Here is a 27,322-nt window from a genome sequence, read left to right as displayed (position 1 = left end):
TAAATAGAATATTACAGTGAGGCTTGTAAATGACAAGATAGACAAGGTGGGCACAGGTATTTTGAACACACAGAGGAGGAACAAGTGACTCACATTGAAGTGATCAAGGGAAGCTTCCCAAGAAAACATGACAAGTGAGAACAGTTTCCTAAGGATGGAAATGGGGGGAGGGGAAGGTTAGCAAGGCAGGGGCAATAATCACGCCTGAGGACATTTTGTACTTTAGGAAATTCTAAGTAGTTAAGCCTGAGCGAAGTGTGGAGTGGAAGACAGTGAACTAAAGAAGTTAGGTTGCTCCTGGAAGTACTCCAATAAAAAAAAAAAAACAGAACAACTTTTGAAAGACTAGCACAGGGATGGTGGTGATACGGTGCAGTGAGATGTTATAAATGCTAAATTCGGAAGTATTGGACATGTCCAATGTAGAACGTGAAAACGGACTTTTGAAAAGAGTAAGTGAAATTGTGCTCAGTTTAGAAATCATGTAAACACCAAAACCAAAAATTAATGGTAGCTCTCTTGAGGGTCAGAACTCCTTGAACTCGGCCATGTTCCTGGGAGTTAAGTTTTGTGTGACCAGGAATAGAAAGTGGTCTCTGTGGACTTGGACCAGCACTGGATGCCATGACCCCCAGGGCTGGGCTTCTCGCACTGGGACTCCCTCTGTCACTTCCCGTGGGGCTCGTGCTCCCCGAGCAGTGAGCAGACTCCAAGTTCCAGCCTATGCCAGTGCAGTTACCCATCCTTCACCCCATCTAGGCAGGGCCACGAAGGGGCTTAGCGGTTCCCACCTTCTTGGGCTAATTTATATCACGTATACAAATTATAAGACTTGATAAGAGCTGTATTTTTAAGCTTTGGGCTTTAAATCCTGCAGATTAAATGAACGTCCAAGCAGTAACTGGAGCCCCCAGTTGAGTTACTTCGAGTACCGGAGGTTACTGCGCAACCTCACGGCCCTGCGGATCCGAGCCACTTACGGAGAATATAGTAAGTGACCGAGGGAAATGAATTCCCCTTTTGGGTTTGAGTTTGTGTCAGCTTCCTGAGGCAGTGACCGTCTCCAAACAAGTAGGTAAACTGCTTGATGGTTTTGATGGAGGGTCTCCAATTAGGTCTAAATTCTTACTTCTCTTATTTTCTAAATTCTTATTTTCTAGAAGTTTCTAGAAAGTCTAGAAGTTTCTAAATTCTTATTTTCTAGAAGTTGCTTTTCCTCTAAAAGGGGTTAACACCAATGAAGAGCTAAGAGTCTTGCTAAGAGCCTCCAAATTTAAATGAAGCTGATTATTTGAAGAAGATAATTTACAACAAAGGGGCTCATCACCTTTAGCTAGAAAATGGCGTCTGTGACTCAGCCCTGTAGTCCTTGAGTTGCTGCTCCTTGGGGACTGTACTCAGTTTTACCGTATTCAGATATCACCTGAATTCCGTTAACTCCTTTTGTTGAACTTCACATGGGCGGGGGGGGGGGGGGGGACACTCTGATCCCCGCTGGAATTCTGTACATGTGAGTTCCATGAGCTTTTTAGCACTTACGTGAACAGGAAGCATCGCTCACCGGCGTGCCTAATGTCCACATCACTAACGAAGCAAACAAGCAGGATGTAGAAAAGGTGTTTATTAATGATTTTATTGAATCTTTCCTTTGAGCCGGGCACATTATCATGTATGCATGGTCTCATTTTCATTTCACAACCAGCACAGGGGGTCCATACCCCTGTTACTTCTCTTCCACACTTAAGGAAACACCATGGTAGAAAGTTATGTGACTTGCCCGTTCACACAGCTAGCGAGAATGGAGCCCGAATTTCCACCCTGACTTTCCTGACACTGCAGCCTGTGCGTCCGTCGTGAGGACATAGTGAGTGAATGCCACCTGCCTTGGTTGGCGAGTTAAGAAAGATAAAACCCAAAGAGAGGCCTCTAGATCTTTCGCCCTCCCGACTTGCTCCTGCTAACCTGATCTCCGTGTGGCAGGCACCGGGTACCTCGACAACGTGACCCTGATCTCAGCCCGCCCCGTCTCCGGAGCCCCGGCACCCTGGGTCGAACAATGCGTATGTCCCGTTGGCTACAAGGGCCAGTTCTGCCAGGACTGTGCTTCCGGCTACAAAAGAGATTCGGCCAGACTGGGACCTTTCGGTGCCTGTATTCCATGTAACTGTCAGGGGGGAGGAGCCTGCGATCCAGACACAGGTGCGTGAAATGACACCTGGCCCAGGTGGCTGGGGGTGGTCAGGTGACAGGCATCACCCGTGGAAGGGACAGAGCCCTGTAAGAAAGACGCTGCCTGAACTCATTTCGGAGATGGGGAAGGATTAGGGACGTAGGGCTAATCAGAGAAGACGGACATGGTGCTTTATTACACTCAATCCTTTTCATTATGGAAAATGCCGCAAGGTTGTGGGAAAGGTACCGGGTTACAGGAAATGGCTGTCATGGTTGAGTGCTGTGGGGGTGTCAGTGTCTAGTTTCAAGAATTGTCTGGCGAGATCAAAGGCAACGTCAGGGACTGAATGAATGCGGACAAATGGTGTCAGGCCACGGGGACTGGGGGCGCAGCGTTACCTGATGGGTTGGAAAGGAAGCGAGGTCTGCTCAGGGTGGGAGAGCCACGTGAGGGTCAGGGTCGTGACAGGTTTAGAGTTGGTACTAGGGCAAAGGTGAATGCCAGTGCTCCGACACTTTGGGGAAAGCTTTGGAAAGGAAGGTTCTGGTTACGGGAGCTCTGCCTCCCACACATCACCCCTGTTACAGGAAGTGGGTCGTTTTACCCTGCTCTCTCCTCTGCCCTCCCTTCTTCCTCCGCCTCCCAGGAGACTGTTACTCGGGGGATGAAAACCTTGACATCGAGTGCGCTGACTGCCCCATTGGTTTCTACAACGATCCACACGACCCCCGCAGCTGCAAGCCGTGTCCGTGCCACAATGGGTTCAGCTGCTCTGTCATGCCCGAGACAGAGGAGGTGGTGTGCAATAACTGTCCCCAGGGCGTCACCGGTAAGGCCCCCGGCCTGCCGCCCCTGCGCGGATGCCATGAATTGTCATGAATGGCTGCTAGTCCACACAGTCTCTAGGGAATTCTGATTACTCGGGGTCACTGTAGATGGGCTCATTCGAAAGACAGAATGCACCTGAGAGGTGCATTGAGGAAGGGCAGGGTGTGGCTCGTAGGGGATGTAGGAATGGTTAACGCTGGTGTAGGTTTGTAATTAGGAGATAAAGGTTTCAGCTAAGGGGTACCTGGGTGGCTCAGGGGGTTAAAGCCTCTACCTTCGGCTCAGGTCATGATCCCAGGGTCCGGAGATCGAGTCCCGCATCGGGCTCTCTGCTCAGCAGGGAGCCTGTTTCCTCCTCTCTCTCTGCCTGCTCTCTGCCTACTTGTGATGTCTGTCAAATAAATAAATAAATAAATCTTTTAAAAAGTTTTCAGATAAGATACATGGTTTATTTTATTTTATCTTATTTTTTAAAAGATTTTATTTATTTGAGGGACAAGCAGAGATAGTGAGAGAGACCTTGAGTAGAGAAGAGAGGGAAAACAGACTCCCACCAAGCAGGGAGCCTGATGCGGGACTCGATCCCAGGACCCTGGGATCATGACCTGAGCCGAAGGCAGATGCTTCACTGACTGAGCAACCCAGGTGCCCCAAAATATGTGGTTTAACTAAGCTTTACAAAATGAACCAAGGTACAGAAGGGAAACATAGTGACATTTTAAATGTCACATCTCTCTCTTGGGGCGCCTGGCTGTCAGTAGGGCATGCGACTCTGGGGCTTGGGGTTGTGGGTTTGAGCCCCACACTGGGTGTGGAGATTACTTTAAAAAAAATAAAAAATTAAAGAGTCAATGTCACATCTCGCTGCTGGTCAGTCTGAAAAAAGAGTTAATTCTTTAGCACTAGCCTCAGTGGTACTGCTATAAATCTGAATTTTCCCCGACTGTCTAGTTAACTGATAGGAAGCCTCCTAGTAGGGATGCTGTGTTCTAACATCTGGGACCACTGTGCAGCAAAAAGAGCCAAGCCCTTGCCCTGAGCACCTGCCCCTGAGGCTGTTGTTCTGGGGCCCCAGGGTGACCAGTGGGTGACCCGTGTCCCCATGCCGGCTCTTGCTGCCCGTGGATGACCACTCAGGCTTGGGCATTTGTTCCTTCCAGGCGCCCGCTGTGAGCTCTGTGCCGATGGCTACTTTGGGGACCCCTTTGGGGAGCGTGGCCCGGTGAGGCCTTGTCAGCCCTGTCAGTGCAACAACAATGTGGACCCCGGGGCCTCAGGGAACTGCGACCACCTGACCGGCAGGTGTCTCAAATGCATCTACAACACAGCGGGTGTCCACTGTGACCAGTGCAAAGCAGGCTACTTCGGGGACCCGTTGGCTCCCAACCCAGAGGACAAGTGTCGAGGTAGGAGTGCTTCTCCAGACAGGTCGGACAGGTGGGGGGTGTGCGTGCGCGTGCACACGCGTGCACGTGCATGTAAGCTTGCTAGCGTGCACACAGGGAAGAACACACCGGTCAGCGAGGCCAGCAGTGGGTGAGAGGATGCCGCTTGGTTTCTCCGACCAGCGGGCCCTCGAACAGTCTGGACCTTTCACCTGTCAAAGGCTTTAAGACCCTGCAATAGGGTTCTGGAAGATAGAGCTGGAGGATGTCGGGCTGGTTAAAGCTGGGTGGGGGAAGTGGAAAAGGTCAAGTTTACATTCCTGAGCGCAAGAGGAGATGAAACGGAGCCAGGCCGTGCACCTCAGTCCAGGGCCGGCAGGCAGGGACGCTGCCGAGCTTGTTAGAGGACAGCCGTGAACGACGTGAGACTGAGTCTGAACAAAAGCGCGGGGCAGTGGAGGGGTGGGCAGCCATTTAAGAGACCCTCTCAGGAAGTCAGTGTAACTGATGGAGACAAAGGTAACAGTTCCAAGTCCAACTAACGAGACTTGGCTTCAGAGCCACAGCTGTCCGGGCGCATACCTTCGGGCTGCTTCAGATCAAAGCGTGAACGTGCAAGTCGGTCTTCCTGCTTGACCCTTCTATCAAGCCTCTGTACACATTACATCCCGGAGGCAAGTTTAGTTCTAGGCAAGTTCAAGTTCAGTTCTAGGGCGCCGGCCTGCCCCTCAAAATTACCCCCCAGTCACTAAGGTCCCAGACCAGCCCTGGTGCCCAGACCTCCACGGCTTGTTTATTATAACAGAGCCCGAGGGGGCCTCTGGGCACCCAGACAGGAGGGCTCCTGGTTCCCCAGGAGGTCCGCAGGGAGCCAGCATCTCCCACTCACCCTAGAATCCCAGCCCTGGAAATGCCTCAGGACCTCCGTGCAACCTGAGGCTTCCACCCAGGAGCACGAATCCCGCCTGCCCTAACCCCAACCTGTGCTAGAAAGTGCCCCGTGATAGGAAGAGCCCACATGCTAGGAGCAGTACCGAGTTCCTGTCTAGCTTTTTACCACACCCATCATATTACACTGGTTATGCCGCTTAATCTCTCCGAGCCTCAGTTTCTTCATAGGGATGAATAATATTTAACTCAAAGTGGTTGCAAATATAAAATAGCATCTGGGAGGTACGCTGCAAGAGCACTAGCTCCAAGGTGCTGGTAATGGAGACCTCACTGGCTTTAGACCGTACACTCCTTCACTTCACTACCTGTTGGCAAGCTCCTACTGGGGACCCCTATGTGGGGCTACAGACTGAGGCTATAAGTCAGTTCCAGCCCCCAGAGAGACCGTATGCTAATAAGGAAGACACACAAGTATGTAAGCAATAATGACAGTATACTTCAACATGTGATCATATTACCGTGTGCCAAGTGTTTTATGAGCGCTGTAGAGCAGCCCAGGGGGTCACTGTGACTCCCTGAGAGCAGGGTCTCTCCCGCTGTACATCGTCAGCTCCTAGAACAGTGTGGCACGTGGTAGGTGCGCAATCAATATTAATGCATAAAGGCACTGCTCTTTTTACTGCGTTTCCTACGTCAAAGGCAGCAGAGCAAGAGGAAGAGAGCAGTGCCTCTTTCCAAGCTCTCATTCTGGTTTGCCATTGACTTGCTGTGTGACTCGGATAGATTACTCAACCTCTCTGAGCTCATAGTCCTCATCTGTAAAATAAGGGAAGATTACATCCGGCATGTAACAGGCCCAGAGGACATGTTGTTCCCCTTTGGAGCAAAGCTAGAGTGCCTACGGAATATGCAACAGGCTCACAATTTAATGGGAGGAAAAAAAAATAAGTGCTACCAGGAAGCGCGGACTGTTGGAAGAGCTCTTTATCCACAGCCACACCAAACAAACTTCTAGATGATTCCTAAGATCTCTCTGTGTCAGAAGTGTGCTCGGAGACACAGGCGAGAGATGAATCTTGCACAGTGTGAACTGACAAGGGCAAAGAAGGATTCTTCACTACTGGGGATTTGAACGTCTTCCCTTTATCTTTGCTACACCTCCAGTTTCTAGAACTAGCTTAATAGGAATGCTTTCCGTTTGTCTGTCTTTTGTCTCTAGCTTGCAACTGCAACCCAGCGGGCTCCGAGCCCGGGGAGTGTAGAAATGATGGCAGCTGTGTTTGCAAGCCCGGATTTGGCGGCCTCAACTGTGAGCACGCGGCACTAACCAGCTGTCCCGCTTGCTATAATCAAGTGAAGACTCAGGTGTGCGTTCTACCCAACCCTCACCCTCATGAGTAAAATCGTTAGGTGTCTACTGGGTGCGTCCCTCACGAATCTGGGACCCTCCGAGTCTCCCAGGGATGAGGGTGGAGGTTACTATTTCTTTCTTTAAAAATTGCTGTATTAAAAAAAATTTCCATGCAGTCATAATAATGCTACAGGATTAGGCTCTTACATGCACCATCTTCAAGATCCCTTTTGCAGATACTGTCTTTTTTTTTTTAAGATTTTTGTTCATTTATTTGACAGAGAGAGAGAGATCACAAGTAGGCAGAGAGGCAGGCAGAGAGAGGGGGGGAAGCAGGCTCCCCGCCGAGCAGAGAGCCCGATACGGGGCTCAATCCCAGGACCCTGAGATCATGACCTGAGCCGAAGGCAGAGGCTTAACCCACTGAGCCACCCAGGCACCCCACAGATACTGTCTCATTTGGTTCTCTTGAGGACTTAGTGAATTTGCGAGAGACAGTATCCTGATGTCAGTCCCTGAGCAAAGCCTCTACAAACATTTGCAATTTTTCCATCACATGGCCCACCCAGAATTCCCCGGTTCCACATGACGGAAAAATTGCAAATGTTTGTGGAGACTGCTCAGCTCAGTACTCTTTCCACTTATAACATGCCACTTCCTAGCTGGATTTTTTCCAAGAGATTTCTAAAACAAATGAAGAAAAACATAAATACGGAGATGATATGAGGAGTCCAGAAGGTGTCAAGGCTGCTCAAACGAGACTAGCCTCCAGAAATTTCTCATTCACATTCCAGAGAAGAATGAAACTGATGTTGTTGTTAATTATTCTTTATTAGTTTGCTGGGCTGGAGGGTGGAGGAAGAAATGGCCCAAACAGAACCCCAAAAGTAGAAAAAACTCAACTTGGTGGTTTTTTTTTTTTTTTTCATTTATCTCTTTAGCCTGCCCTCTGTCGTATTTTCTTCGTTCCGGACACTGTTCCAAGTACTATCCCAATACTAACTTGCTTAGTCCAAGTGATAACTATGAGATATTATGATTATCCCCATCTCATGGGTAATGAAAGTGACTTGCATAAGGTCATGCTGACGGCTAATGAGTAGTGGGGCCAGGATTCAAACTCGGCGACTCTAGGCTCTTGTGCGTTTAACTATTGTCATGTATCAAGCATTTCTGGGTTTTAAGCTCTTCTCTCCTGAGTTCCTGGTATCAGGCTGTGATCACCCTCTGTTCTGATCCTCTTTCCTGTGTGGTTTCAGATGGACCAGTTTCTGCAGCAGCTCCAGAGCCTGGAGGCCCTGGTCTCCAGGGCTCAGGGTGGCGGCCGAGGGATGCCCAGCCCAGAGCTGGAAGGCAGGATGCGACAGGCTGAGCAGGCCCTGCGGGACCTTCTGAGAGAAACCCAGATCACAGAAGGTGATGAAAGGAATTTATAATCTTCTGTTGGGTATCAGTTCAGTGGGTGTCTTTGTCCAGCACTTGCAGAGATCAAAGGACTCTCTCTGACTCTCCTGGGACCCGAATGATGGCGATAAGAGAGTGGCTGCCTGCATTCACCCACTGGGTTGTCACCATTTTGCCATTAGCCAGTCAAAGTCACTCGTCCAACCCTCCTGCGTATCAGATTCCCCTGCGCTGGCTCTGAAAGTGCTCATCCTCCTTTCCCTTCTTGGTACCAGGGGCCAGTAAATCTCTCGGTCTCCAGCTGGCCAAGGCAAGGAGCAAAGGGAACAGCTACCGGAACCGCCTCAACGACCTCAAGACGGCCGTGGAAAGAATCCGGGGCCTGGGCAGTCAGTCTCAGAACCGAGTTCAGGATGCGCGCAGCCTGCTCACGCAGATGCACCTGGGCCTGCAGGAGAGCGAGGCCTCCCTGAGAAACACCGTAGGTGTCCCCGGGTTCGGGGTACTGAGGATCACGGCCGTATCGGGAGACCCACCGGCGGTCGCTCACCTGTTTCGGTCTATCCGGTAGAGAGTTGGGCTTCTCTTCCTTGAAACGCCTGTTCCGTCTCTCTCATACCTGTTCTTCGTGTTCTTGGGTTTTCTGCAATTTCCCATTTTACTGCATTTCTATTCGCCTTCCCAGCTCATTTCTTGCGAACCCTAACCTCACGCTGGCCGCCTTTCCTTTCCCTTCCTGCTGCGTATCTCCTCGCTTGTCCGCTCCTAGCGGGCAGGATTTGGTTCTGCTCGTGTGTGTGTTCTCGGTCCCCAGCGTGGTGTGTGGCTGTGACACACGTTTGCTGCATGAACGAAGGAACAGACAAACCCGTGAACCAATGAAGCGGGAGGAATGGTGGGAGGAAGGAAGGAATCCAGTGAAGACAGGATTCTGAAAAGGGGAAAACATTGCTGCCAGGGAGATTTTTCTTAACGATGTCATTTGTAGTGTGGTAGCAGGGAGAGATCTGAGTGCGCTCTCTTCTCTTTTTCAGTAAAGAAGCCGATGGTGACAATAATGGAAGTGGGTGGGTAGAGGACAAATAAAGGAAACTGGAAGAGAGTCAGATATTATGCTGATGAAATGAAGGATTTAAAGAATTTCCCTTATGACAAAAATAATGTTTGTTGTAGAGAACTTGGAAAATAAATAAAAATTCCCTGGGATCCCGTTATTAGGAAATAACCATCATCGAAACTTGGACTATATCGATGACTTGAAATACATATGAAAACACTATTAGCGTGTGTATATTTTTAAATGAATATGTCTATTTACAGAAGCTTTTTAAAATTGGATATTTACCTTATTCTTTTTTTAAAAGATTTATTTATTTATTTGAGAGGGAGAGAGCAAGCAAGAGGAGGGGCTGAGGGAGAGGGACAGGGAAAGAATCTCATGCAGATCCCCGCAGACCGGGGAGGCCCAGGTGGGCTCAATCTCACAGCCCTGAGATCCTGACCTGAGCTACCTAGGCTCCGGGGCTGAGTGCAAAGCTTTAACCAGTTTTCCTTTTTCCACAGAACATTCCTCCCCCAGAGCGCTACATGGGGCCAAATGGTTTTAAAAGCCTGGCCCAGGAGGCCACAAGACTGGCAGATAGGTAAGCGGACCCCTGCTTCAGACTGTGTCTGCAAGGCCAGACTTGAACGAGACTGTAGGGTATTCAGGACCTAAGCAGCAAATCATTACCTCCGGGACCTTTGCAGCCATTTCCTTGCCTTGAAGCGTTGTTTTTGGTTTTTTTTTTTTTTTAAACCTCTTGGATTTTAGCCTATGTGAGTGGCCACTGGGCATGGTCACTTGGCAAGTGTCTGGGGTGGGGGTGTTTTTTTACTCGGATTTTTCTATGACTCACAGTATGGCTCTGCTGTGTGTCAGATGGGATTTTTCGGGCCCTGTGAAATGAATCAGCCTTTGGAAAAGAACGTTCTGCAGCTTTGAGGGACTCCCAGGCTCCCACATGGAGCCTGGGAACAAGTAGCAACCGGTTGTTTGCTAGCCTGTGGGGGCCAAGACTGCAGAGAGGCAACCTCCTCCCCAAAACCGGCTCTGCAGGGCCCCAGTGGTAACTGGCAGCTCCCTAGTCCTTGCCTGACTGTAAATCCCACCGTGGAGAAGAGGTTGGCTCCCAGCAGGGTGCTCAGCAGGGTGGCAGGCTCTGCTAATCCCACATGGAATTCAGTCAGTGAAGGAGGCTGATTTGTGTTTCGTGGAATAAATTGCCTCCTGAGTTTGTTTTTGGTTGCTGTGTTGTTTTTTGTTTTTATCACTTCATAAGCATTTGGGGGACCTTCATGGACAGGCTCTGTTCCCTCTGGTGGTGGACCCAATGTAGGGTTGCAGCAAAAGTGAAGGGGCGGCTGGGTCCTGGACGAAATAAGACGTAGGGGTTTCTCCCGGCACAAAAGAGCTTATAAACGCAATACTTCGTCCCCCTGAGACTGCCCACACCCGTCTCCCCACCCCACACCCCGCTCCCCCTGGTTACCCTATAGACCGAAAGATCACCAGCTAGGATCGAAGAGAAGAGCTCCATCTCCAGAACACCTCCTGCTTCCCGACAGCTCCTCTAATTCCATCCAGTCTGGGTCAATTCTGTTTGGCCTTTCTTGGCAAACCAGTTCCCCGTACTCCTCTCCCTTCCTTCCGACCAAAGACCTAGAGGAAGCCCTTTGCTACGAAAACTCAAATTCTTTGTTTTGAATCCTTTCAGCCATGTTGGGTCAGCCAGTGACATGGAACGGCTGGTCAGGGAAACCCAGGACGACTCCAAACAGGCGCTGTCGCTGGCCCGCAACGCCCTGCGGGAAGGAGGCAGAGGCAGCCCGGACGGCTCCGCGGTGCAAGGGCTCATGGGAAAGTATGTTTGACGGGTCCTCACACGCGCCAAGCTGGTCCTCATCTGTCTGCGGAGCCCAGGCCACGTCTGAGAGGCACCGTGCTTCCTTTAAAAAAATCAGTCCTAAGGGGCAAGAGAACGAGAGTGTTAATCTTGGGGAAGGGACATGTCTTTATGTCTGGAAGAAGAAAAGACTGATTGAGTAAAACTTGGGTTTTGACTGAGAGATGGCAATGCTTGGAGAAGTGGTGGTTGGAGGATGTGAGTAAATCCATCTGATGACTTGAAGGATGTGGGAAGAATCTGTTACCAAGACTTGGGAAACTTGGGCTGAATCCTTCAGACCCAACCTGAATACACTTTAAGGCTTATGTTTAGCTTGTGGAGAGGGACGCATATCTGGCACAAAACCTCATTTGGGTTCTTCTGATAACTGCAGCGACTTACTTTTTACCCAACAGGACGAATGCTTTTAATAAAAAAAACAGTCGTTCCTTCAAGTTCTCTTTTTGCCTGCCCTGCAGGTTGGAGAAGGCCAAGTCCCTGGCCCAGCGACTGTCGGGGGAGGCCACTCAAACTGACGTTGAAGCAGATAGGTCTTATCAGCACAGTCTTCGCCTCCTCAATGCCGTGTCTCAGCTGCCAGGAGTCAGTGATCAGTCTTTTCAGGTAAGGGCACGTAGCGATGCGCTGGATGGACAGAAAAGGGTCCACGTGCCTGCTTCTCAGGGCGGGGAGGGGGGCTGGGGGTTCCATACTATGGTTCAGTCATTCAGCTTTTCCTCCACGGGACCCTTTTATGTTAGATTAGGAAGAATATTCTTCTTGTTAACAATTTCCTTGTTCTGAAACGCCATTCTTTGCCTCTGAAAAAGCCTTAGCCCACATCCTGAACCTATTAGTGGATAACAATTTTATATCTCCTCCTTAGTTTTGGGGACTACTGAAACTTGTGGGAAATTATTTGAGTTAAATCTTGGTATTTACAGTTAGGTCCAAACTACAGTACATTTCTATGTACAGCCATTCGGAAGACTTTTGTTCTTCTCACAAGTTTTACATTGTTTCTGCCGTTAATTTCTTTAACTATTAGAAACTTATTAGATTAGGAAGATTCATCTTTCTACCCACACAAAAAGCACTCACAGTGATGCCCACAAAAATGTTTCCACGCATGTATAAACCAACACGTAAAATTTTAAAAGAGAGAGAGACGCTTGGGGAAACTGCCGTCTGACTATCGATAGGCACATTCTTTCATTTCTGTTACGTTTCACGTTGGGATTGCTGTTTTCAAACAGTGACGCCAGCTCCTAAGAAAGCTGGTGTGGTGACTGCTGGCAGCAAGTCAGACTCCTGCATTTCTTTGGGCTTACAGCTAGAAGTGAAGAAGATCGAACAAAAAACTGGTGCTCTCTCAAGCCTGGTGACTAGGCGTATGGATGAGTTCAAGCATGTGCAAAGCAGTCTGGGAAACTGGGAAGAAGAAACCCAGCAGCTCTTACAGAATGGAAAGAATGGGAGACAGGTATTCTTTTTTGAACTCATTCACTCCACAAACAGGTAGTGGATGCCTACCATACGAATGAATATGGCAAGAGGCCATCAGTACACAACCATAGAAAACTCTCTGAAGGGCTTGGTACCACTGCTCGTAGATGGAGTAACTGAGGTGCGGACAGCTTGATCTCATCAGTTCTGGTCCCACTCACTGAATCCGCCCTCAACCTAGGAATAGGACTCAGGCCTCTGGAGTTCAGTTATGCTCCAGCTTCTTCTACTAGCTTGGCTTTAGGAAGTATCTAGAGTATAAAATTATTTGCAAAACTGCACTTGTCCTTGATATAGTGGACTAGAGTTTGAGACTGTTCTGTATAGAGGCTGTGCCATTGGGTTACAGAGTTTACTCTGTCCCGGATTGTGGAGGGCTTTGCGACAGCACCCCTAGACTGTCTGGGGAATCACAGCACTGTTGTCGCAAAGAGAAATGTGTCCGAGTCATTCTGCCGGCTGGAATGCTCTTCCTGAGTATGTGTTACATTTACTCTAATCTTACTCTGTCTGCCTGTTTACAGACATCAGATCAGCTGCTTTCCCGGGCCAACCTTGCTAAAAGCAGAGCCCAAGAAGCACTAAGTATGGGCAATGCCACTTTTTATGAAGTTGAGAACATCCTGAAAAACCTCCGAGGTAAACATTTCACGGTTCAGGTCGCTTAATATGTTAAAGGAATAACCACAACTTTGATTTATTTTCAATCTCTGTATATCTCTCGACATGGTAGGTACATTGGGATAGTCACAGAGACTTAATAAGTATCTTCCTAAAGAAAAGAAATTGTGTTAACATTTGATGTAATGGAATGAATTGAGCTCGATGTCAGGAGGCTTGAGTTCTGAACTTGGCTGGGCCGCGTGACAGCTCTGAGCGCACTGTGTGACCTTAGGCAGGTCCCAGGTTTCCCAGACCCTAACGTCGTCTTCTTTAAAGAAAGAAAGTTGAGTGAAAGGATCTCTAAGGTCCCTCACAGATCCAGCATCCGACTACGACACAGTTTTCCTTTTCTCTGGTGGCCTGGTTGGTTCCAACGTAGAGTCCATGTGGTTTCTTTGTGGTGAAGATAGCGCGAACTCTCGCGGCACCTGCATCCCAGGAAATGTGGGTCTGTGCCTTGCAGAGATTTGGTTATAATTTCAGGTTTCTTCACTCAAGAACAAAAAAGAAGCATTTCTAAAGTCTTGGGATTTTCTTCACAAGAAGGTCCCCCCCTACTACCCATTCAGTTCAACCTCCAGCTCCCATCACTGGCAGCTTCAGGTTCAAGGCTCTGGCTTGAAACTTTGGGCTTCAAAGAGTTTACCTATTTCTGATCCACTTTGGGGTCTTAGGTGGAGACCCAGGGCAGGCTGATTGTCAGTTTCTCTAAGCAACAACCTTATCATGGCCCTTTCGGTGCCTTCTTTAAGATGCTTTCTGCTAGGTGGCTCAGTCAGTTAAGTATCTATCTTCGGCTCGGGTCATGATCCCAGGGTGCTGGGATCGAGTCCCGCATCTCCTGCATCAGGCTGTCTGCTCAGTGGGGAGCCTGCTTCTCCCTCTGCCTCTGCAGCTCCGCACTTGCCTGTGCTCTAGCTCACGCACTCTCTCTCTCTCTCTCCAACAAATAAATAAAATAAATAAATTATTTATATATTTTTTTATATATATGTGTGTGTGTATATATATATGTGTGTGTGTGTATATATATATATATATATATATATATATATATATATATATATATAAAGGTGCTTTCTGCTGGATAATAAAGGGCACTAACCGTCAAATCTTCTCACACTCTTGCCCCCAAGCAGTAATAACTCTCTTCCTGGGATTTTTCTTAAAAACTTCAGCCCCATTCATTTTCATTCGTAAGTTTCGTAAGTCACTTTCATCTTCATGGCAACTTTTTCTTGTCTTCATTTCAGAGTTTGACCTGCAGGTCGAAGACAGAAAAGCAGAAGCAGAAGAGGCCATGAAGAGACTCCCCTACATCAGCCAGAAGGTCGCAGATGCCAGTGACAAGACCAAGCAAGCAGAGACAGCCCTGGGCGGTGCTGCCGCTGACGCCCAGAGGGCGAAGACCTCAGCCAGGGAGGCACTGGAGATCACTGACAAGATAGAGCAGGTAAAGAGAAATTGAAATACAGGTTGGCACGAGCAGCCGCAAACGCAAGGGTCATGTGGGAAAGGAGAGAGCTTCGGGCTCATTTTGACTCCTAGACCTCAGAGTCCGGAGGAGTCCCCGGTCCGTGGCAACACCAGAGCCACTTACCTGCCCCCTTTTGTGGGTTGATTCACGAGGCTTTCATGGACTGAGAGCTAGGGCCTTCATTTTCAGCTCCCTTTTTGGATAATACCAGGAGAGGAACCATCCAAGATTGGTTTTTTTGTATCAACTCTTGCATGCGTTTCCTAGAACAGCTGTAACAAGAGACCACAGACGAGTGGGCTGAAAACAAGAGAAGTTTGTTCTCTCACCGAGCTGGAGGCTAGAAGTCAGAAACCAAGATGTCAGCAGAGCCACAGCCCCTCGGAGGCTCTTGGATAGAAACCTTGCCTGCCCCTTCCTAGCTTCTGCTGGTGACAGTCACTCCTTAGTGCTCCTCAGTTCACAGCAATGTCACTCCAGTCTCTGCCTCTGTCATCACAGGAGGGTTTTCTCCCTGGGTATCTCTGACCCCTCTTGTGACGACACTGGTCATTTTGAATTAAGGGCCCCCTGGGCTCCAGTATAACCTTATCTTAAGTAATTGAATCTGCAACAACCTTACTTCCTAATCAGGTCATGTTCTGAGGTTCTGGGGTGTAGGACATGAGCATACCCTTTTGAGGTCACAATTCAACCCCATAACAAGAATCATCAGTGTTGGAGTCCAGATTATGAAATTCTGGAGTTCTGGTTCCCTTATGTCTATTTTCTATGTCTAAGCACGGTGTATTCATTATTTTCCCCTTCCACTACGTGCCAGCACTGTGCTTGGTGCTGGGAATATGAAGATGGGAAAGACCCAGGCCTTCTCTTCAAGGAACACCCCGTGGAACGAGGGGAGGTAGACTAGATATCCTGCAACCCCCACGTGAAATGCTACGGTACAGGCTGTGCTTCTCGGCTGGGAGAGAGCTTCGTAACTCTCGTTTAGGCATGACTTCTGAAATGCTTATGCAACTCTGGAAAGCCCGGAGGGAACTCTTCGTATCTGGACTATTTGACCTCACTCTTGGACCACATAGTAATTTACAAGAATAATTTCTAATTTTAAGTCCCTTGAGGGCAGAGACCAATTTCATGTGGCTTCTGGCACAGAGACACCTGCAATTTGATGTTTAGTAACAGCTTATGGGTATAAAGGTATTGATAAACTTTGTCCTAATTAAAAGAAAAGCCACAGCTGTAGCCCATCCCTTCTCTGCACCTCGAACTCCGCTGTCTCTCAAAGATCCTAGTAAAGTTGCTCAAAAGACTGTGGCAGCAAAGAACTATGACAGGAAATGATGTAAATTTCTCACCCTCTGGGTTTTCCCAAATTGTTTTTATGGCATTCACTTTTTGATGAGCATTGACCTGAGAGGAAATCAGCGTCTCACTGCTGATGCTCCAAGTCCCCACAGACATACCCCCACTTAATCTGTGGGAAGCAGAGCTTGGGCACGGGTGTGTCTCCAAGTCTGACTCTTGTTCGTCTAACTTACTGCGTCGGGGTCTGGCTGCAGCTGTTTACTTTTTCTCTCTTTGTCCCTGGGATGTTTTTGTGCCTCACCCCTCGCTCTCCTCCCGTCCCTGGCTCCCTTTCTTTTCCCAGGAGATAGGAAGTCTGAACTTGGAAGCCAACGTGACAGCAGATGGAGCCTTGGCCATGGAGAAGGGACTGGCCACGCTGAAGGGCGAGCTGAGGGATGTGGACGGAGAGCTGGCGAGGAAGGAGCAAGAGTTTGACCTGGATACGGACGCAGTACAGATGGTCAGTTCCCATCGTTCTCACAGGGGATTCTTTTAAACCTGCCAACACGAGAGACACCCTTTCAAGACTGCTTTGTATTTCTTTTTTTTAGGTAATTACAGAAGCCCAAAGAGTTGATAACAGAGCCAAGAATGCTGGAGCTACGATCCAAGACACCCTCAACTCACTGGACAGCATCCTACACTTAATAAGTATGTGGGCTTTCCGTAAGCTTCTAGCTGTGTGCTCCGGGGCTGCTCCGTAAGATGATAGACCTAGCCCTGCTGAGTGGAAGCCATCGGGTACCCGCAAGGGTATCAGAAATTTGCTTTATTTCTAGGCCCACAACTTTACATTTTCTGGACTCGATTTTACCATCTAAAGATGGGTCACTGAGTACCTATTGCCCTTGGAGGTGAAGGTCTGTAGCTCAGAGATCTGGGTGCGTTTAGGGAAGGTGCCTTGAAGCACAAAGAGGTTGATCATGTCTCGCCCATTCCATAGCAGACTGTGGAGAAAGTATTCAAACTTCACAGCTCAAGAGAAGACAGGACAGTCTGACAGGCCTGCTAAGGGTTCTGACCTTGTTCCTGAGAAGCTCGCGTGGGCGGTTGTGGGCAGAGGAGTAACATCATCGCTGTAGACGGCAGAAAGGCCACGAAGTGGAGGGCGCGAGTGAGTGGCAGAGCCTTGGTTAGGCAAAAGGTGGGGCAAGACCACTTGGGAAAGGTCCGAAGGAATGGAGGAGGCAGGTGACAGAGCCTGAGCCCTGAGGCAGTGGGGTGGGGGGTGAGGGGGTGGGGGGAGATTCTCCCACAGCCTGTGAAGTCAAGAGTCACTTGCTGGTTCTGCTGTTTGTCCCCAGCCAGCAGTTATACCTTGATATAACCAGTTGTGGGAACTTGACCTGCCTGGTTAGGAGCCCAGAAGAAATGTAAAGGTGGTGGGTACCTGAGATATGGCAAAATTTTCAGACAAAATAGATTTGATGGCACAGGGCGGCCAGAATTCAGATTTACAGAACCCCTCCCCTGGTGGGGGCGGGGAGGAAAACCCGATGAGGATGAACATTCTGGGTTGGTAAAACTGATGGCAAACCCTCATTCAGCCTGTTTTATCAAGCGTGGACTGCAGCAGATAGGGACCAAGGGATTCAGTCACAGATCCCAGCAACATTCTGGAAAAGTCTTGGTTCTACCTCTTAGATTCAGTGGAACCACTTTATTTATTTATTTAACTTATTTATTAAGAGATACATTTATTTTGAGATATTTATTTATTTATTTTGAGATTTATTTTGAGAGAGAGAGAGAAAGAGCACAGCATGCAGGGGTGGGGGGCAGAGGGAGAGGTCAGGAGCAGACTGCCTGCCAAGCAGGGAGCCCAACACAGGGCTCCATCCCAGGAGCCTGGGATCAGGGCCTAAGCGAAAGGCGGACAGACGCTTAAATGACTGAGCCACCGACGTGCCCCAGTTGAAGACCTTTTTTTTGTTTTAAGATTTTATTTATTTATTTGATAGAGAGAGACACAGCGAGTGAGGGAACACAAACAGGGGGAGTGGGAGAGGGAGAAGTAGGCTCCCCGCTGAGCAGGGGCAGGGCTTGAACCCCGGACCCTGGGATCATGACCTGAACTGAAGGCAGACGCTTAACAACTGAGCCCCCCAGGCACCGCCCAGCTGAAGGACTTCAAAATCCGATTTTTCTGTGGTGTACCGTCCTCACTCACAATGGGAGATAATACTGTCTGTTTTGTTAAGCTGATGACTCTGCTTTGTGGTCCAATAAGCCCCAAAGAGTAAAGACCCTCTAAGGGTTAAAAACAACAACAACAACAACAACAACAACAACAACAAAAAACCAACTCCCCAGTAGAGATTTTAGCAGCTTTGTTTCGGTTCTGAAAAAAGTATTGAAACCAATAGGGCCTTTCAAGAGAAGCTGAGAGTGTGGGGAGTGGTTGGTGGGAATTATTAAACATTTACCAGGCATCCGGGGCTCTGCCAGGTGTTCTCTGGTATAATATCCCTTACATCTTTGAAAGGTCTTTTGAGATGAGATTGATTGATTGATTGATTGATTGATTATTTTATCTCACAGAACAGTCCACTGAGGCTCAGAGAGGTTGATCGTGTCCCAGGGGTCACACAGTAAACTGTGGAGGTGGGATTCGAAGTGAGATCTCTTCGTGGCCAGTGCTCCTGCCCCTTCTGTGAGCAGCTGGGGCTGCCCCTCCGTGGACATGGTTGTTGTGTTCCCAAACTTCCGTAACTTTCTCGGCATGGCATAGACCCCTGCCTGCTGGAATTCCGCCCTGCTCCTCGGAGAAGGACCAGGGCTCTGGATCTCCCTTTTTGTTACGGTGTTGTTCCTCCTGTTTGCTCTCTGGAGGCCTGGGCCCGTCACCACGTCGTCACCCCAGGCACGATAAAGTCAGGCGGGCCAGTGCGATCACGGCAGCTCAGATATGGAGGCAACCTGACCTTGAGTTTGAATGGACCAAAGGTCACACAGGCCCTATTCACATCAAACAGGTCTGGCCAGGGGCCCTTCATGCTGACGTTAGTTTTAGATTGTGTGTGGGTGAAACATACCTGTACAAATACGACTACATTTCATATGGGAAATAAACGAGCATCTAGCCGGATTCCCACTGGCTCAGGCCAGAATGAAGTCTCGTATCATTTCCAAACAGCTGGAATCTATCCTCCAAGTAGCAAAGCATACCTTGGCCTCTAGAAACCCAAAAGCCCAGCCAGTTTCTAAAGGTCTTCTAATGGAAAATAGCAAGATATTTCCTAAGGGTAGTTCAGTAAACATAATTCGGAGTTGGTCTTGATCTTAGGGTGAGTTGTGTTGGGCAGGCACCTTGGACGGTGTTCAGTCTCCTGTGACCTTCAGCCTTCATCCTTTCAGAGCATGAACACTTGGCCCCGATGTGAAAGGAGAAATCCAAGCTTTCTATTTCCTAACCATAGAGCTCAGAGGCTTGAACTGGGCTGTTTGTAACTTGTAACTAGGCTAGAGCTCTTGGAATATTTTCTATATTATTCCCGATGCAAAATAAGTCTTTTTTTTTTCTTAGTTTAAAGTTTTTTATCTTAAGGAAACTCCACACCACCTGTGGGGCTTGAACTCACAACCCTGAGATCAACAGTCACATGCTCCACCTCCTGAGCTAGGCAGATGCCCCTAGAAAAGCATGGCATACTGTTTCCTCCGGGCCCACCGGTTAAGGGTCTAGAGGGTCCACGCGTGCTCTAGGAGATCTAACCACAGCCCTTCTATGTTAACTCCTTTCTCATGCCCTCGAATAGGTCAGCCCGGCAGTGTGGACGAAGAGAAGCTGACCTTACTGGAGCAGAAGCTCTTCCGGGCCAAGACTCAGATCAACAGCCAGCTGAGGCCCTTGATGGTAGAGCTGGAAGAGAGAACCCGTCGGCAGCAGGGCCGCCTCCATGTGCTGGAGATGAGCATAGACGGGATTCTCGCCGACGTGAAGAACCTGGAGAACATCAGAGACAACCTGCCCCCAGGCTGCTACAACACGCAGGCTCTCGAGCAACAGTGAACCTGCTGTAGAGACTGCTCGCAGAGGCTCTTGGGATACAGAACTCAAGAGCCACCTCCTGTGGCTGGGGTGGGATGGAGACATTTGAGCATGTTGAGTGGGCATGTTCAGGTCCACGGAACCCGACCCCATCCCCGAGAGCTTGGCCAGATCAACGTCTTCTTTCACCAGTGTGATACTGCTTGTTTCCTGATGCTGGGCAGTGGGCAGATAGCATTGGGTATGAGACTGGCCAAGGGCCTGGACCCCAAAGGGTGGACTGGTTGGAAGGACAAGCTGCACGGCCAGGTGTTTGCCTCAAGAGAGTCTCAGACTGAGTCCTGGAGTACGGACAGGTGCTGCTGGGCTCTAGTCAGCTTATTCTTCAGGTAATGTGACCAAAGGAAAATTTTTTTTAACTTTGCCCACCCATGAAATTCTTAATGTCTGAGCAGAGAATGAAGTCCAGTCACACTGTGGCCAGTAAAATACTGTTGACTTGTAGTGTCCCGTGCAAGCTTCTTGTCGACCAGAGTTCCTCCCACTTACCACCCAGTGTGTCAACATGTGTTCCACTTTCAAGCTGGAAGGAGTGAATAGTGGTGGAGTGAGAGGCTGTAAGGCTGGTCCATTTGGACCAATGGGTCCTGCTTGGGTCCTGCCACCTTTTGAGTTCTTCTGGGGCCTGGAAGTGACATCCTTTCTCCAATGATGCCATGACTCGCTAGGGACTACATTTTTATTAAAGCATTTCTGACCAGCTAAACAAACACTGGGAAGGTACTTACTTTTGGGTTTCAAAGTGAGAGAGAGATTCAGCTTGGGCATTGAAAGAAGTACAATTATCTAGAAGAGTTATTAGTCCTAATTCAATCCCACTTTCCAAACACTAAAAATTGTATGTGTCTATGTGTTTTATTTTCTCACTCTCTCCCCCTATAGCAGAGAATGTTGCTACTCACACTGGAGCTGGGTAGACTCCATCCTCCTTCCATCCATCCATCCTTCCATCCATCCATCCATCCATCCATCCATCCTTCCATCCATCCATCCTTCCATCCTTGCAACATGTATTTATTGAGTACCTGCTGTGTGTCAGGCTGGGGTACAGTGGTGATGTAGTCTCTGCCCTCACAAAGTTGATTGCCTAGTAATGAAGACGAACATTAAAAAAAATAAATTTAAACGTACAACTCTTGTTCAATACAGGTGATTTTTATTGCAATAACCCCCTGGTTTGCAACCTCATTTCTCAACAGAACATATGTTGCAAGACACTCCCATGGGGGCAGTTGGGATTTGGCAAAGCCGGGATAGCTCTGGGTTGTGCACACTTCTTCGCATTCCAGCTGTCTCTTCTCCCCTTTCCACACCTGATTGCAACAGACTGTTGAGTCATGACAATACCAATGGGAACTGCTGGAAAAACCAGAAATGATTCCATCGTGGGTTGGAAGATGTTGGTGCAGACTCGCCTTTGTGCTTCCTTGGCTTTTCGTGGATGTGTTTTTGAATAAAGAATAATTCTTAGATGCCTGTGGTCAGTTTCTCATTTGTCAAACTCTAAGGTGGAGGTACCAAAGCAATGGAAACTAAAATGCCACAGGAACAGCAATGAGTCCTACCTAGAGTTCACATTTTCTGAACATCTTGTTTTGCCCTTTCCAACCATTAAAGCCTTTATGAGAGTTAATTGGTGCTGTCTCCTAAGCATGAAGAAGGATTTATTTCTGGAACAACATGAGCAGGGTGGGGTTTTAATTAATATTTTTGTCTTTTTTTCTTTGGCTATGAAATTAAGGTGAAATCAGTAGTTTGTGGTACATTGTCATGTTTTTTAACAGATAAAAATCTAATAAATTAGGATCCTGAATTGGCCATCTAGCCAAGTGGCTGAGGAAAAGATTCCATTCCTGTCCACGTTAACCCCACAAATTCTGAGAGGTCTGATCCCTTTGCTTTACCTTCTGTGGAAGTGAATTTATAATCCTGTCTTGGCATACTAAATCATATATCCTATAAATCTCTCACTGTAATTAACGACTAGTGCCCAGGAAATGTATATCTATTAATTAGGTTAGATTAACCACTATGTTACATAGACCTAAAAATATACATCACTCAAACACAGTAGTCATTTTTCTTGCTCTTGTAATGAATGGGGAGAAGGTCGGTAGGATGACCCTCCACATAGTCATTCCAGAACCCTTCCATTTACAACGTGTGACTTCTAAGGTTGCCCTGGGAAACATTTCCATTCCAATGAGTAGGAAGGGAAAAAGACGTAGAAGTGGGAGACACCCGGAAGGTTTTCAGGGGCCAGGCCTGGTAGGGGATGCACGTCACTTTCTCTCACGTTCCATGATTCAGAACCCAGTTTTATGACCACATCTGACTTGCAAGGGGTCTGGGAGATATAGCCCCTTGGTAAGAAGCCATGTCTCAGGGGCAGTCTTACACTTTGAAAGGGGAGAATGCATTCGAATGCGTAACTAGTGATCAGCGTCTGTCTCTGTCAAGTATGAGATTAAGCAGTACATGTTCTAGGGAACTTGGTGTGGGATTCCATTAGTTAATACCATGCGATCATAAAGGGATTCCTCAATGGGATAAATGGTTAAGGAGGTCATAGACTGTCTTCCCTGACAAATGGGAGATGATTTCTGAAAAGAGATGGGAAATGGAAAAGTGACTCATGTGATTCCCTTGGTATAGACATGATTCCCTCATTTCTGAGGACCTGACAAATTATCCCTAAGAAGAGAGAAGGGGTGTGTGGCTGAGAGCCTACTCAGGACTTGGCCTCTGTTGCCAGTCTTGTCTTGACCCTGTTAAGGGAGCTGTCCTCCCTGGTTCTCATCCATATTTCTAATTGGTAGTGAAAATTCTCTTGTACTTCTCCCCTGAGAGCTTTCTGATTAATTGTGCTGGTAAGTCATTATGCCTATCATCATCCACTTTGACTCATAGGGATTTCTGTTTGGGGGGGAGGGTAAGGAATGAAACTGCACATAGGGTATGGCTTCTTAGCAGATGTATTTCTGATCTTATCCCAGGATGTGGTTTCTTGTCAGTAGTCTTGGGAGGCCAGAGGAAGGGGGAAGACGATACTCAGTAATGTCCAGTGTTTGGAATGAGGCTCAAGAACTGGGATATATTTATCATGTCTTCTTTCAATGTTTTTGCAGGGTCATGGGAACATTGTGGATTCTTGCTGTGGTTCAATTTTGCCACCTGGAAAGTAGAGGTTAGATTTTTTTTTCTGCTTCCTTTACACTATAGGCTGCATGGAGCTTCCTAAGAAACTCCAAGACCTAAAGCTTACTTTTATGGGTCATAAGAGAAGAAATGGGTATGTACATGAATATTAATTCATAGTTAGTACATATATTTTATAAGTTAATGTAAGTTAGCAAACTAAACCAGTGTTTATGCCCAATTTTAAACAAGTTTTCAACATTACATACTCTCAGGACAGAGGAAAAAGTGTTTAGGTTTGTGGCCAATATAGCAAACATAAACACAAGTAATCAATTTACAAGGCATGTCAAGCATCATTACGGTGGGCCACCAAACCCAGATGGACACGCACGAAGCTAACTAATTCCAATCTTAAACAATAACAACAAAATACATAGTAAGAACCAAAATGATTTTTTAAAAAAAGCACAACTAATCTGACAATCAAGTGACTAAGCCCTAATGAGGGGTCTACAGGGGAGTTGCTATTTTAACTTCTGAATCGCGACTGATACTAGCTAACGACAATCACCATTTGGATCTATACCAACACACAATGCATGTCACAACTACAAACGAGATAAGAACTAATAGAGCAGAACTGAGCAATTAACAAATTATTCTTTCTTTTTTTTTTTTGCTTGTTTACACTGTCAAAACGGTGAGTTTAATTATTTTTCTTATTTAGGCTCTTTTATACCAAAAGTGAGTTATACAAGTTTAGTTTTTGCCAAGTACATTTTTGTTTCATAAAGAACTAATTTCATTAGGGAGCCAAAGTGAATCAATAGGAAACTGAAGATTAGGTAAGTTCTAAGACTTGATTTTTTTTTTTTCATTGAAAACTCTTAGATGCAGTTCATAAGTTTGCTAATTATTCTTCCCTGCCTACAACCCTTGGGTGTGGCTGTATACGCTTTCATATCGCACATGTGGCATCAGCTAAGCCAGGCAGAAAATCTGCTCTAAGAACATTTTTGCAACTGTTGGCTCCCATCAAGTAGGACTATGACAAAAAAGGTGACTAATTCTGCAACTCGCAGAGAAGATTCTGGACAAAGACACAAGACTAGTAGCATTGTCTTATTTATTAATGTAATTCAAACATTTTGCTGATAAAACTTTTGTCCATGACTATCCTAGCAACAAAATTTTACTCAAAATATTTCACTATGAAATGGTGTTGCAACTTCAGTGTAGTATTTTTATGAATGGAGTGATTTTCATAAAGCAAATCTTACTCTTAAAATGGCAGATTCAGTGACCAAAAGTGATTAAAAAAAAAAAAAAAGCTTCCCCCTCCCCATGCTAATCCATGAGACCGTTTGGATCAAACTGAGTTTTGGACCTGGGCTAGACTGAAGGGAAAGAGAGTAGCTCATTCCTAAGTACCCGGAACAGGCGAATAGGACACCCCAAACTGACACAACCAAGAAAGGCCGTGAAGAACTGTGTTCACCCAGCAGCTCTAGGAAGGTGTAGACTGGATGAATCTGAAAGCATGTGCTCCTTTACCACAGTGCTATTCCTCGGGTGTCCTAATTGCAGGAGCTACAAAATCAGTCCCTGTTTCTATCCTCCCCCATCTCACCTGTCGGCCTTCCTACGGTAGCCTTAGGAGAGATCCTGAGCTTTTTGTAGTCTATGGATTTAGTTTCACATCACTTTTGATGAATGGAATATAATAACATGCTTCTCTCTCTTAGTCCCCTAAAGTGTGTGTTTATGTCAGTTTGGGAGAGGAGATTGGGTTGTTAAGATACAGTCATGTCTTCCTATAATTCTCTGCCTTTTGCTGCAGTTTGATGACTGAGTCTCACTTTCTACTTAATTAGAACAGCGAGTTCTTCTATTCTTTCTGAGAAGCTGAAGCATGAGACCAGAGAATGCTGGGGAAGGTTCGTCACACGGAGGTGGGAAGAAGAGCGTCTCTAGAAGCTCTAGCTCTGGGTTTCAGGCACTTCAATAAGAGACTTTCCTCCCCTGTTCCTATGTACATTCAAGGAAAATGAAAGCAAGAAGGACCCAGAGACTGCCTGGGGGAGGGGGTGGCGAATGAGGTACCAGGTAGCAGCACAGAGCTCCCCAGAGGGCCACTCCTCGAGGAGAGTCACTGGCACAAAGGGTTTCCTTCCTGCCTGTTCTTACCCATATCAGACACTTTCTGCAGAACGGGAGAGATGTTTTTCATTGGTAGGCAGGAAATGAGGCTCCTGACCCCTCTTAATATGATCATTGCAGCCCATGCCTTTCTCCCCATCTCAGAGCCATCCCAGCCTTGAGTTGGCCTTTGGAGGAAGAAGGGGGACCCCAAAGGGGAAATCAGGGCCTAGAGGGCATCCCCATGGCACCTGGGGCCCTACTTCAGACTCTGAATCTTCCTGGTGTTAGCCTTTGCAGGATCACAGCCACAGTGTCCTGCCCTGGACTGAGGGGGCCTCTGACCTCCCCCTAGCAAATGATGAATGGCACAGTTTGGGGAATGGATAATTCTACCCAAAAGGAAATTCACTTTTTCTTGGATTTAAGGAAAGCTATTTTAATACAATCCCTGTGATCCACCAAGATAAGATCTGCCCCCTTTCATTCCAGACATCTTCTAATGCCCCTGTTCTTTTTCTTCCTGTGCACCATCCCACCCCACACCAGCTGTGCACAGCCAGCCCCACAGGTTCCCTCTCATGGGCTGTGGACTAAAGGGGGCCTGACCACCGAGCCCCTAAGAATAATGAGGTGCATCAAAGAGACAAAAGATGTTTGGTTTCTCTGTTCTGCTCATTTAGATCCTCATAATAAATTAAACCACAGAAAAATGTTTTCTTTTCTTGGCTTAGGGCTGTTTTGCCCAAAGCCTCTTCTGTCTCTTTCTCTCTGTCTCCAGCATCATCTTGAGCATTTGAGGTCTTTCCTAGCTCCCACAGAGCATCCTTTCTTGGATTCAGAGGGTCACTATTTTGGGATTTCCTCTAAACTGCTGAGATCTCTTGATTTCTGAGCTATAACCTTCCTCCCCATCACATCCCTCGTCCCTCGTCCCTCAAGACTGGCATACGCAATGCCATATAGAGGAGCACCTGGGTGAGACACGATTTAAGAGAAAGATGCCTGGTAAAGGCTGAAAAGAGTAGAAACCACACATTATCTGGTCTGTATCATGGGGAGCTGGGGGGACAGAGATTATGTGGTACAAAGTCCTAAGGGTCAGGGAAACAATATCCTTTTGCCAGGCTCTACACTTGCTGTATAAACTTGGACCAGCCATTTCATCCAGCAGATCTCTGCTCCCTCACCTTTTAAAGGAGAATATTGAATCAACTAATCTCTGAAGGTTTTTTTTTTTTCCATTTGGCTTCCATGGTCCTTAACCAAACACTGAGACCCAAGAATAGTTCTTCATTCCCTCCTCTGGAGATTATTTCCAAAATCCGAAAGGAATAATACCTTCCTGGATGCTACCTGAACATGCTCTACTGTTGCATCCCGTTCCTTCCCCTGGAGGCTAAGAAGACTGTCACAGACGTGAAATGTGTGCTGAAGAATGGTGTCCCTGATGTCAGGTCTCAGCCCACCCCTCCGGGGCCGTAACTGGTACTAGGTTTTGATTAAAGCGCCCTGTTGCTCAGGGACCCATTCCATGAAGACAACCAAAAGCCCAAGAGCCAGGGACTAGCTGAGGGAGAACACGAGAGGACAATTTCCTTTTGGCTCTCAAAACAGGGCATGAGTGAAACCTGAACAACTACAACAGTCTATCAGAACGTTTTGCAGGAGCAGCAGAGGAACGTAAGAAATTAGAAAAAGGATGAAACCATCTAGGGGCTCTTAATGCCCTCTCCTCCATGATCTCTGTTCTGTGAACCCACTCCCCTGTCCGACAGATTTCCTCAGGCAGTGACTATGGTTCTGGGCTCTGCAGGAGATACGACCAGCTCCAGAAACAAGGCCGAGGTACTGCGTCTCAAGAAGAAACTGACCTCGGGCACTGCCCGGGTTACCGCAGGAAGAGAAGGTGAGAACCATCAATTCCATTCAGGGCAACAAGCCTCTCTCGCCTTGGTCATCCTGGACTTCCATCATGACAGAAAAATTTACCAGCCAAACAGGCAAGAAATAATTCCAATTAGCAAAGATCTCTA

The 27,322-nt window shown here is 47.5% G+C and overlaps 1 protein-coding gene across 1 annotated transcript in view; it reads left to right on the top strand.

The window, feature by feature from the left end:
- The window catches only part of LAMC2 (laminin subunit gamma 2), a 56,884-nt gene extending 35,407 nt beyond the window's left edge, over positions 1 to 21,477 (top strand). The window contains exons 8-23 of the mRNA XM_080825021.1: positions 878 to 990; positions 1,981 to 2,199; positions 2,820 to 3,002; positions 4,162 to 4,407; positions 6,497 to 6,642; positions 7,888 to 8,044; positions 8,308 to 8,513; positions 9,596 to 9,675; positions 10,789 to 10,935; positions 11,439 to 11,583; positions 12,293 to 12,442; positions 12,990 to 13,104; positions 14,382 to 14,581; positions 16,257 to 16,415; positions 16,507 to 16,606; positions 19,714 to 21,477. Coding sequence (XP_080681147.1) covers positions 878 to 990; positions 1,981 to 2,199; positions 2,820 to 3,002; positions 4,162 to 4,407; positions 6,497 to 6,642; positions 7,888 to 8,044; positions 8,308 to 8,513; positions 9,596 to 9,675; positions 10,789 to 10,935; positions 11,439 to 11,583; positions 12,293 to 12,442; positions 12,990 to 13,104; positions 14,382 to 14,581; positions 16,257 to 16,415; positions 16,507 to 16,606; positions 19,714 to 19,967 — 2,620 coding nt within the window. The 3' untranslated portion in view covers positions 19,968 to 21,477. The remainder of the gene's footprint in view (positions 1 to 877; positions 991 to 1,980; positions 2,200 to 2,819; positions 3,003 to 4,161; positions 4,408 to 6,496; positions 6,643 to 7,887; positions 8,045 to 8,307; positions 8,514 to 9,595; positions 9,676 to 10,788; positions 10,936 to 11,438; positions 11,584 to 12,292; positions 12,443 to 12,989; positions 13,105 to 14,381; positions 14,582 to 16,256; positions 16,416 to 16,506; positions 16,607 to 19,713) is intronic.
- Positions 21,478 to 27,322: the final 5,845 nt, after the last annotated feature.

Source organism: Martes martes (genome assembly GCF_963455335.1).
Source record: "Martes martes genome assembly, chromosome: 15".
NCBI lineage: Eukaryota > Metazoa > Chordata > Mammalia > Carnivora > Mustelidae > Martes > Martes martes.
Note: the sequence above shows the minus strand (reverse complement) of the source record. Positions and strands in the feature narration are given on the sequence as shown.